The sequence below is a fragment of the Carassius carassius genome, chromosome 12, assembly GCF_963082965.1.
Source record: "Carassius carassius chromosome 12, fCarCar2.1, whole genome shotgun sequence".
Classification (NCBI taxonomy): domain Eukaryota; kingdom Metazoa; phylum Chordata; class Actinopteri; order Cypriniformes; family Cyprinidae; genus Carassius; species Carassius carassius.
In genome coordinates this window covers 27,245,882-27,258,840 of record NC_081766.1, presented here as the reverse complement: position 1 = coordinate 27,258,840, position 12,959 = coordinate 27,245,882, and the positions used below count along the sequence as shown (strand labels likewise).

The 12,959-nt window shown below is 36.5% G+C and overlaps 1 protein-coding gene across 18 annotated transcripts in view; it reads right to left on the bottom strand.

Annotated features, from left to right (window-relative positions):
• Window positions 1-12,959, bottom strand: part of LOC132155146 (discs large homolog 1-like protein) — a 156,254-nt gene that overhangs the window by 53,973 nt on the left and 89,322 nt on the right. For 8 of the 18 annotated variants that reach the window (XM_059563968.1, XM_059563969.1, XM_059563972.1 and 5 more), the window contains 2 exons: window positions 10,455-10,553; window positions 9,848-9,901 (listed from right to left, as the gene is read on the bottom strand). In XM_059563968.1, the coding sequence (XP_059419951.1) occupies window positions 9,848-9,901; window positions 10,455-10,553 (153 nt within the window). Of the gene's footprint in view, window positions 1-9,847; window positions 9,902-10,454; window positions 10,554-12,000; window positions 12,334-12,959 lie in introns of those variants that run through there. The other 10 variants (XM_059563973.1, XM_059563978.1, XM_059563983.1 and 7 more) reach the window with 3 other exon arrangements.

The following is a 12,959-nucleotide window of genomic DNA, read 5'->3' as shown; positions in this document are numbered from 1 at the left end:
ATCACAGGGTTTTCGAAATATTCAACCAATGCTAAGTATTTAAAGGAGCTTGTAAAACTTCTTTTACAAACCTCAAGCTCTCGCGAAACCTCGTCACTTCACCCCGCCTCCAGTGCTGCGCACAGCCTGGAGGAGACGGATCTCCGCTTATCCGCAAAGCATACAGCATTTCTTTACTCACACACTATGTCTGTAAAGGCTATTGTTTTTGTGTGTTTGAAGACTGGAGAAGTAGTTTTTTTGCCGTCTAGCCAATATACTTTTGTACGTTTAAAATATCCTGTGCATAAGTGCTTTATCATTTATATCATGAGATTATGGCCAAGTATATTAAACAGCAAAAAAATTTTTAACTCTGGGCTTCTTCGGGTCAAAAAAGACCGAAACCATGTACGTTTTAAATTTTTAAATTTTTTTGCTTCATCGGAGGGGGATGAAACTTGGTGACTTTTGTTGTATTACCTATGTGAACACACAAAAAAATCAAGGAGATGATTCTGATATGTTAAAGGGTCGTAAAAAAAAATTGCACACTTAGCTTCCTACGGGTCAAAAATGACCCACATAGGAAATGAATGGGAAATACAAGAAAATCCGAAAACTCAGAGAAACTTTGGTGGTACAAACTACAGATCAGCCACTGTGCAGAAAAAAAGTGTACAGCAATGAAGGGGTGACACTCTAAAACATCAAGAGTGCAAATAAGACACCCTCCCCCCCACACACACACACCCACACACACAAACACACACACACACAGAGAAATTAACTGGTAAGACTGAAACAGCAAATTTTGCTATATTTTACTATATAATCATAATAACTCCAAAACTATAGCAAGGAGAGTCAAAAGGTAGGTATCGTTTGAAAGAACTCTTTTTAAATTTTTCAAAAATATAAATTAGATTACATTTAGACATTGTCCTGCAGAGAAATTGCGGATAAAAGACAAAATATATATATAATTTGTATTATGATTTTGCATATCTTTCTTATTTGTCATGGAATAACTCAGGAAGGAAATAAGGTAGGAGGAAAATTCTTTTTTAGTGAAGTCCCCCTACATGTTAGCTGCATCTGGATAAAAAATAATAATAATTTGGATAAAGGAATCAAAAGTTACAGCATTTGGAACAGAGATAGCCTTTTTGTACAGTCTTTGACGCCCCCTCATGGGCAATTGTTTCTCCATGAAGAATATCTAGTCATAAAAGCAATAGATTATGTTAATTTTAGGCTCATTGTAATTGTAATAATATGCTGTAAAAAATGAAGTGCCATTTTCAATGATCTGTGAATGTTTCATGAGCTGTATGATGTTTTTGACACATTGCAGTACATTATTTTATAGATTATGAAAAAAAAAAGAAATTGTATTTATCACCAAATAACTCAGCAATACTTAAGATTTTTTCAAAGTGGATACATTCACTGTAAAGGTCATACCCTAAGCTTTCAAATGACATCAACTTTGTGTTAATCAAGGCAATATTTTTGAAAAATATGGTAATGAATATTTTCGCAGCTAGGTGGCGCCTGCTGGCGGTACACTCGGTTTTAGAGGGATTACTCAGCACTCGTTAAGAGTTAATAAATGTGATTAGATGCATTAAAAAGCTGAGATCCTAAGCTTTAAAATGATATATAGATTGTGTTGTTCCATTCAGTGGTTGCTTAGTAATTCGATTTTTTTTCTTTCCAAATGGGAATAAAAAAAATAAATAAAAAAAAGCTATGGCAGCCTATAGGCGGTTACAGGACATTACACACATTTATTATATTTTAAAGCCACTGGATGGCGCTCTTCTCACTTGAATTTTTTTTTATTTTAGGCCTGCACTCTATTTTGATGTGCAATGGTGCATTTATTGAAAAAAAATTAAAATTAAAATAAAATAAAAATATATATATTAATTCTAATGGAAAAAATTGCTCATAAAAAATATATAATTAATGCAAAGTATCATAAAAATCTTTAAAAATTCTAAATAATATACAAAAAATATTATTGAACAAAAATATATTTGATTGGTTTTCCTGGGAAAAAAAAAGTTACATTTTTAAGGCTTCGGTCTTTTTTGACCCGGAGGAAGCTAAGTGTAACCCATTTACGAAGAAGCCCAGAGGGTTAAAAAAATGTAAAAAAATGACCGTTATATCCTAACCTGTAAAAGGTGATAATGGCATATAATGTGTTGCACTTTCCTCAGATGCGGACAAAACACAGATCTCCTCATTCGCCGGCCAAAGACCTTGTTAACTCCATTTGAGCTTGTTTTTCATATAGCCTAGCCTAATGTTAATTGCAAGTGTCTGATACAACACCAACACTGACGACATAGTGTTGTTTAATTATCTTTCTTAGAGTGTGCCATGAAACTGTTTTATCTGTCAACACCCATCAGACATCATATTGTTTGTATTTGGTTGCTTAAGTTCAACAAACTACGCAAAATGACTCTTATATAATACTTGCGAGTCAGCTTTATACGCACAAGCTTTGGATGTGACTGTGAGGGCACATAATACAGCCTTTGGAGTGCGTGAGTACCAAATGGCTTAAAATTCTTAAAAAGGTGTGCAAATTATTACACATTTTTGTGACAATGCAACAATGAGTCGATTAGTCAAGTGACAGTTCTGTCAGCTGTCCTGAAATGCGAGTGAGTCTTGTATCGCAGCGTGCAGGTCACTGATGCACTGATGAGAAGCGCTCTGAGAGAGTTCATGGATTCAAATGACTGATTTAATCTTAGAATTTGTGTGGATTCATTTTATTATTCAAACCTACAAACTATGTTGAATAAATGCAGGAATTTCTCTTATTCTAAACTTGAAAGCTGCAAGATTTATTAAAACCATGCGACACATAGTCCCCCTCAGAAAAGTTTTAAAAGTATAGTATATCTTCCTTCTTCTTTAAGTTTATTACTTATTTTGGTAAATATCCTCGAACATTCTTTGTAGCATTTGTGTATTTGGGTGGGGGGGGTTGGGGGCGCAAAACTCAATCTCACCTAGGGCAACCAAAGGGCTAGAGCTGGCCCTTAGCATACTCATTGTCACTTACCACAAAAAACAACACACGTAAACTATTTTTTGTTGTTCTTTTTACTGTCAAAACGACTGAGATCATTTGAAATTATTAAGCCTTTAAGAACAAGCACAAACCACTGTCGGTTCCTTCAATAGTGGGCAGGAATAATGAGCATGTAGCTATCCCATTGGCTAGCTCCCGCCTTTTATTGCCATTTTTTGATTTTCTTAAATCAGTTTGAGTGAACAGACAAAGTGATTCGATATTCCTTAACCTAGCAGCTCATCACACCTTTGCACATTTTATATGTGCATTAGTTGTAGAATTAATATCATATCTGTATTTTTTAAACCGAATTAGCTATAATGTATCAAGCACCACCACTTGTCAATAATTTTCTAAATTCTGTTTAATATGACAAATATGCATTTATTTTAAGTCAAATATGTTTGTCAGGTTTCAGTTCTAATTACAAATTTATCATATACAATACTTAAATGAACGATATGTTATGGTTTCAGATCATGTAACAAATATATCTTTGTAAAAAAGCTGTGGCTGTCCTATTTTATGAAGTTACATAACTGATTTGTTTTGGAATGTATACAATCTGGTGAGTAAACTAAATAAACATGCACATATACATATCCAATATCTGCCAATATACTGCATATCCATTAAATTTAAAAACAATCTCTAACATCAGCAAGCAATCAAACATAAGCAGTGAAGCATATTTAGCTTTGCGGAATGAATGAAATTGTTGCTTCAGCGTTGCTTCAGAGCTCCATATTGCCACTATGTGATGTATAATATGTGCAAAGAAATCTGTATGTTTTAAGGGACCATATACAGCACCACAGATTAATTCCTATTTGTTTTTGTTGTTATTTTTTATATATATATATATATATATTAGTGGTGGGCCGTTATTGGCGTTAACGTGCTGCGTTAACGGGAGAGTCTTATCAGGCGATAAAAAAAATATCGCAGTTAATCTATTCTCAAAGTTGGGTTGAGAGCTGGGTCTATACTAGGCGAGCTATGATGACTTTCACCTTGATCACCTTTTCACACATACTCTGTCTGCAGTGCGTATGCAGTCCATGTGCGTTACGTATGTGGTGCTGAAGCAGCACGGACTCGATGTGCTTTCACACAGGATGTGTTTGCAGTCCTCTACTCGGTACGTAAACGATCGCTACAGTGCTGCAGATGCACAGCTCCTGGAACGCACTGATGGACCGCAACTGCGTGAACGCTGGAATCCGTAAACATGGGTGCATAAAAAAAAATACGAAACGCATACGGACTGCAGACGGACTATGTGTGAAATAGGCGTAAGGTTGTTTGCACCTTGTGCAATGTGGAATTAGTTTACAGCTTTCTCAAGCACTTTGTGATGCATTTTGGAAACAGGAGATGAGCCCCTGGTCTAATGCACCACTTGGCTTGAGAAACCCGTTCTAAAAGACTTAATAATAAAAGACATAAGCCCTATAGAGAACCAACTGAGTAAAAACACACTCAATATAAAGAGTTATAGAGTTCCATATAAAAAGTTACATCTTTGTATTTGTTCATAACTACTACAATAATATACATTTTCATTTTTTTTTTATAAGGAGCTGTTTTTGTTTTATACAGTATGCTGCTAAGAAAACGCCATAGAAGATGGGTAAAGAATAGCTCCATCATTGTTCAATGTAAAAAATACTTTGTTAGTTTTAATAAATAAAACATTTTTTAAAAATCAAGGAAATTTATCTGCCAATTTTTCTTTTTGCTGTATCTAAAACGTACCGAACCGTACCGAACCGAACCGTGACACCAGTGTATTGTATCGAACCGAACCGTGAATTTTGTGAACCGTTACACCCCTAGTATATATATTTGTGCTGGGCAACGATTACATTTTTTAATTGTGATTAAATCGCACAATTGTCTGTGATAAATCGCAATTAATCACATTGTTATGCACAAAACTAGTAATGCATTCAAAAGTAGTCTATTGTCCACTTTTTTGTATTTTTGGACTGATGCGACTTATACACAGGTGCGACTGATAGTCCGAAAAATACGGTACTGCTATGTAAACAAAAGTGCAATAACATTTGGTTTTCATACACTTTAAACAAATAAGGTGCTTTTTTACAGCAGTATTCCTTTTACACAGTAGTAGCAGTTAAAATATTTATTGTAAATCTTAACTTATAACATTAATGTAATTAAATTAAATATAAAAAAAGCTATTTCTCACTGCTAGGACATTAACGTTTTTAAAGAAAATATTTTATAGTTTGTTACAGAAAAAACAAGTTATGCTTAGAGTCTAGAGCCTCAATCGTAAAATTATAACATCTTCTGAGTAGAGACCTGCACGATCGCAGGACCCAACGCAGCAGAGTGTTCGTGCCAGGCCTTCGGCCTTGACTTTCCATTCATCAAGATCCTTTGACTTAGAATGGTTCCTTCTCATCACCTAACTTCAGCCAACCTACTGGAGCCCCAAAGTGCATCAGGACTCTCTTTCAAACAGGCGAGATGTGCAAGTATCAAACTTGTACTTAGTAATTGATACATTAAGTATAATTTGCTCCTTTTACAACGGTGTATTTGATCTAAGAATCTGATGTTTCCTTCAGGCTGTAGATCTGCTGAATATAAAGTTGTACCATAGCTTCATGTTTTTATTTCTCTTCTCTTTACTGGTTAAGATAGAAGACTTTTTCTTATGCCCATTGTGTGTGTGTATATGTGTATGTTAGACTAGTTTGAGTGTTTATGTAGTTAATAAAGTCTTACTTGTATCACACTTGAGGTTGTTCTTTGTTTGCTCATAACTGGAGTCCCTAATCATACAGATTTTTGCTACAAGCTCTGAGTAATATGGTACAGTAAGAAAGTTATTTCCCTTAACCAGGAAATTAACGCTCTTAGAACTGACAGAAAAAATCCACCTTTGTTCATAATCACTCCTCTAGCCCCAGCTGGCCCGCTATGGCCCAAGGTTTTCGTCGGGCTAAAAAACCAGGGCCATTGGCCCCGAGGAAGCACCGACGAGGCACGATCAAGCACCAGAAGTGACAGTGGAAACGCAACTGGCCCTGGCACACACTAGCATGCCCGCTATTAGCTCGACAATGGAAACGCAGGTTATTTGGTTATTACAAGTTTTGATTTGAATGTCCACCGGTTCAAGCCTCCTTCTTCACGTGACTATGTACGTTGTATACCTTTACACCATAGCTTTTAAAACCATACTTAAAGTCACCTTCTAAGTTTGTTTTAGAGTCTCTTTTGATTTCAACCTTTGACACTAAAACCAATAAAAAAAGACAAAGGTCTTCCTTAAAGGGGTCATATGACGTTTGCTAATAAGAACATTATTTTGTGTATTCAGTGTAATGCAATGTGTTCATGTGCTGGAACAGTGTTGTAAATACAACTTAACCACTGATTTCTATTTCAAAGTAGTTTCGGTTTCACAATGAAACACACAGCACCTCCACAACATGGCTTTCTTAAGGCAATCTCTTGGATTTGAGACTTTAGTCTTTGCAACTTTACAGATGATCTTTATGCACCCTGAGCTTGTAACACTCCAATGAGAAAGGAATAATTAAAATTGCATCATATGACCCCTTTAAACGGCAGTGTCTATCCACTGATGGTGTAATATGTGACTGCAGTCAACGCAACTTTTGAGAATGACTCGGTTTTGATTATGTAATGCATAAAGGGATTGGGTCTATGTATTCATTACCACTGTAGCCAGCTGCGACTGGTTTGGTCTCCATGGACAGAACCACACTGCCAAAATCCTGAACATTGAGCTAATGAACAAGGACATATGATTCCAATCAGTGATTTCTACTCATTTAAATTTAGTTTTGTAGCTTGTATATTTATATTGAGTATATTTAGTACTTTAGTACAAAAAGACTTAACTGTTTGCACAATGTACACCTTTTGGGTCAGCATGTGTATATAGTATATCACAAAACTACACAGTAAACATGGAGCACCAAATCAGCATAGTAATGGCTGTTGGAAATGTAGTTTTGCCATCACAGAAATAAATTATATTTTTTTAACTATACAGAAAAAAAAAAATCATAATATTTCACAAGAAATGTAGCCTCTGTGAGCATAAAAGCTCTTTAAAAATAGAAAAAATCTTAACCACCCCAAATTTCTGAACGGGATTAAATATTTTACTTTGAAATTGCCATTTAAGTTTTTGACTAGTTGTCCAGATTACTTTTGGTGAGTTATAAATCTTTAAGTACTCAACACATTATCATCAAATTCAGTGACAGAGTCATTTCTTTAATTCTACTCTTAACAAAGCCACAGAAACACTGCCCACATAATGGGTTTCCTCTATACAAAACAACTCAAAAACATTATTCTTACCCCACTTGCCTTCACAACATAATTTCCACATGGAGCCAATTACACTCCCCTATCACATAAGACAAAACGTTGAAGAGTCCCTGGAGAATCTGTATGCTACCCAGAACTTGCGGTACTGCTGATACAGCATAAAGGCTGAAGTGAAGGTTGAATGCGTGGTGCATGATTAGAAAAACAGACATAGTGCCCCTGAGTGGCACAATCAAGACTACTGACCTCGATACTCCACAGGCAGACTCAAGGGAAGTGAAGTGGAAAACATTCACTTGTACATTTGTAATTTGTAAACAAATATAATTTCAGTACAGTACTGAATGAATGCAACCTTTGACTAATGGGCCTCAGAAATGATATTCCAGTCTCTGTGCTAACATGACATCAAAGCTCCAGAGGTACCCTGGAACAAGCACAGTAAAAAAACATGACTGAAGAAAATAGCTCAATGTATTTAAAATATTGACTTCCTTAATGAACATTTACAATCATTTCCATGCTTATAGCACCTACGATTCCAGTGAACATTATCCTATAATTGACTTCCATAATCTTTCAAAAAAAAAAAAAACTTGCTCGAACTCGGAAGTAACTCTCTGCACAAGTCACCTAGGCCACATAGGCTAATGTAATCCAAAAGTCAAATAGGTACACTGTCAGAAAAAAAAAGCAAAAATGTTAATTTTAGACTGGGGCAATGCCCTTAAAGGGACATTTGAAGCATTTGAAGGTTTGATTTGAGTAAAACTAGCGTCACATCACATACACAGAACTGTAAAGGTATGTCAACCCGTCAAAATAAAAGTCCGGTTTAGTTTAAAAACAAGTATTTGTCAGATATGTATTACTATTGTTCAGCAGAATGTACATAGCCTACTACTAAAAAAAAAAAAACAACATTCTTTTTTTTTTTTAAGGTTTAATCACACAACATTCCTTCCAACATTCTTTTTTTATAGTAAATCCCCTTTGTTTAGTTTGTTAAAGTTAAGTTTGCTTAATTTTCAATAATTAAAGGATAAATTAAATTAATGTTTTATGTGTTTAATGTTTAATGTGCATCTCAGAAAATGCTTTATTTAAAACCCCAATTGAATGGCACTTAAATGCACTTCATTCATCTGTCAACTTTATTGTCATTGTTCACAGTACAAGTACAGACAGAGAAACAATGGGTACTAATTAAATGTTTATTTTTGATGTATGCATTGCATTCTATGCATTTAAAAAAATAAAAATAATTTTTTTCTAAAAAAGGAAACCTAGTTGTTCATTTTAAGACACCCAGGAGTCTTATTTTCTCTTGCGTAATTAATATTGCACTTTAAGCAAAAACAAATTTTATCGAATTACTCGATTAAACGGTGGAATTTTTGGTAGAATACTCGATTACTAAAATATTCGATAGCTACAGCCCTTCTGTTTACACAACGATGTAGTCAAAAACAGAAAAAAAATTTCCTTGTATTTTTATAAAGTTTCATGTGTACACGACAACATTTTCAAAATGATTCACGTTTACACATATCTGTAAAAACGGCCAAAAACACTGCATTACATACGCCATGCCTGTGGTTGGCACTGTCACCTTGTTAGTAAAGATTCCCTGTAAGGAAGTGACGATTATATGTTGTATACAATGCGTCTCCGCCGTCGGTTGTAATATTGGAGAAGTAAATCACACTTTTCTGAAGAAGTGTTAGCAAACTCTTGAGCAGCAACAACAGTAACATGAACTCCGCCATTGTTGTGTATGTTTGTTCCCACTTGCCTTTAAAATCGACACGTACTGCACGTCTACATACCTACCACATACTACACACGCGCATGACGTCTGGTGTTTTTTCAGTTTGCATGTGTTTTCTTAAGTTGTAGAGCTCTCTCGGCAACCGTAGTATTTAGACTTAAGGTGTATTCAACTTAAAGTGGCGCTGGACAGACAGATCTATGTATGACAACAAAGTACAGTGAGAGTGATTAAAGAGCAGACGGCTCCTTCTGATTAAATAGCTCTCGCCGTACTTTGATGTCATACACCGTTCGGTGTGTGCAGCCTCAGATCGAACACACTTCTTGTATTTAGGCATCACATTCTATCCTCCATTCTGGCACACAATGCCCCCTTTTCTCGATCCAAATCCAAATATATAAAGTACCACCCTATATGTTTTTCTAGTTAAATATACACTTGTAAATACATGACATAAGTAAAAAGAAAGTTCCATTTCATGTTGACTTCACACGGCAATAAATCAAATCTCACCCTATTGCACATTTTTCTGCTGGCATCACCTAAAGTAATTTGACAATAACAGCTATAAAATGCTCTGAGGGGAATTCTGAATTCCAAAAAGTTAAAATAAATAAAAAGTGTAAACAAGTGAAAAGGACACTTACATATGGAGCTGAATCCAAGCTCTCTGTATTTACCACGACAGGGGAAGGATTTGCCTGCAAGAGAAAACAGTCCAGTTAAAGGATATCAGCACATTTCCCATTCATTCCATTCCCATTCCATTCATTGCATTTAGCAGATGAGGTAACTAGGAAAAGCCATGTTAAGCATCATTCTATATAATCAAAGATATATTCACTTACTCTCCACATGACACTACAAATACTACCACTGGCACTCACACCAGATTAACACAGCGCTGCTAGCATACATACGTACAAGGCATTTTATACTGCAGAACATGCAATGCTGAAGCATGAATGCTATTATAAGCCAAAAGTAGCCTAAAATTAAATCCACTTTCTCTCGCTTGCTCAATCTCTCTGTCAGTCTTTCTGTGGGGCTTTCCACTTCCTCCGGCTGGTTGACATGCAGATGCTATTAGTCAAGGGGAGTCGTAGTACTTTTCCCCGACTCTGGGGCTGATAATCCTTCAGGCCCATCAACGAGCAGTGGAACGGTAGGGATCAAGAAAAAATGACCAAACAGATAGCAAAATAATCAGGTAGGGAGGGGGTGCAGAGGGAAAATAGAGAAAGAAAAAAAGACCTGTGATGTTGATGAAGAGATGACAGCGGGCTCCGCAGGGACAGTGGAGATTGGGATCACAGGGATTATGAGAGTGGAGGGTGGGACAGCATCTGTCTGCTGAACAATAGCATGGAAGGGGAGAGGTCAGGTCACATATATATATAAAAATATATACACACAACAATATAACATTGCACTGGAATCACCACAAGGGGTGGGTGTAAGTGGGTGTAGGACTGTGTAAGCGAGATTGAGGGGGGGGCACAATGAGGAGCTGCAAGACGCTCCTTTTGTGATTACTGAAGAATTCAGACAAGGAGAAAATGGAAATGAGCATGTGAATGAGAATGAGACAATAATCCAACCGCTCACATGTGACGTGCTCTGTGAAGGACCATAAGTAGAATATATCACTAGGTGCCATTCACACGGAATGCGCTTTTGTGTTTTTAAACTTCTTTTAAATCGAGCGCCTTTTAGAATGCTGTTTCATGCATGAAATGCTGCAAGAGACGTGAGCTCAACAGTCAAATGCATCTATGTTTACATAGAAAAAACAAAGGAAAATCAGTGTAATAGAATAAAAACCTGTAATTAACTACTACTGTAGGTATAATATATCATGTTTGCATCATGTTGACAGACTGAAAGCTGCATTTCATTGTTTTTACAGAACATTTATATTTCATAATCGTCTACTGGCGTTTTATCTTCAGTCATTTCAAGAATTTTTTCAAAGCATTTTCCTGGTATTATTTCTGAACAAACTATGTATGGGACAAAATTTGTACAAGGTGTAGTTGTAGTTCATGCATCTTTTCTGCAAAGATATTTAACAAGGGATTTAACATATACATCATGTTGACAACATGTGTGGTGCACTTGGAATATAATTTTCTTTAACTAGAGGGTTAATAAAGAAAAAGTTTTAACTTTCAACAATATTCAGTACATGGGTTTCCTTGATTTTAAACAATACCGATGGCACTTTAAATATTGTGGTGCCTAAACCCCAAGCATGTGGTCCGCACAGAAACTAAAATTGGAGCTGGTCAATAGCATTGACTGGAGCCCCATTTAACGCTCTTCTGTAGCCCTTTAATTGTGGGATTAATTGCTCTAAATAAATCTAACACATTAGCAGATAAAAAGCTTGGCATCGATTTAACAACAATTGACATTCGAAAAGGAAAAAAAAGATGAAAATGTATTACACAACAATCCAATAAGCTAAGACAATATAAGAAATGCGGGACTGGAAAACCACAAAGAAACATGGTAACAAAACAGAGGCACTCTGAGACAAACAACACGTCTAGTGATATCAATGAAAGACAGACACCACTGAGCAAAAATATCCATTGGAAGACCTCAATTTCCACACTACCACTGAAAGAGAGATGTCTGAGATCAAGACCAACAAAAACGTGACAGAGCACACCAGTCATGAGTCTAAAGGAGTAACCCAATTTAATAACATCAAGAAGCAGAAAAGCATCCTGAGCCAATGATCAAAAAAGTCTAAATGTCGAGCTGCTCTTTTCTCTACTCTACTCTAACTTACCTTATCAAATGACACAGAGGGCCAAAGAGAAAACCTGTCCTCCGGCCCACTCACTCTGGCTGTGCTCTTGGTGGGGCTTTTCTTCACACTGTCACGCAAATTGAGAAACTTGGTCCTGGTTTTTGCTATATTTAAAGGCAGGGTGCAAGAGTTGTAGCAGATGGGGTGGATGGAGCCTTCTTGGGTCATCATCTGCTGGAGATGCGATTGCTTGAGGATGGAAGTGGACGGCGGGTTCTGCCTGAGGTTGACCGGCGCATGAGAGGCATTCCTCCTCTCACAGCTGTCCGCTCCACGGCATCCGTACTCAATGCCGGAGTAGAAGGTCGTCATGGTCGGCACGTGAGCTAAATGTGAGGAGACGGTTTTGAATTTTATGACAACCAGGTCGATGATGAGAAGGCTGCTGTATCTTGGAGCAGTGCCTTGGCAACAGACAAACGGAAGGAAATTCTGCCCAAGCTCTCACACATTTACATGCGTGATGATCCTCTTGCGTTCTCTGTATCTCACTCACCCATCCTTTCATCTCTTTCGCATTCTCATACCAATTAGAGAGCACCAATGGGCAAAGGCATCAGGCACGGAATGGCTTTTTCCTGGCATGAATAATCAATGCTGAGCTCCAATTTACAAACAAAGCCAGCCTGCTGAGACAGCGCCAACTCACAGAGCAACTGTAACCTAGCATGAGGGGGATCCTTATAGTAAACAGCTCATCACCTACAAAATTAAGAATATCTGACCTCCTTGTGTTCCTTGAGTCAGCATGGGGATCCTTTCGGTCATAGCTGTTGCTGTTGTGTGTGACCATAGTCAGGTTGAATTAAATATTATATATAATTTAATTATGACGACTATTTATTAGATTTTGAAATTTGAAATACATTTTTGTTTAATTAGGGTCATCCCAAAAAAAAAAAAAAAAAAAAAAAAAAAAAAATTCATATAAAGCACCA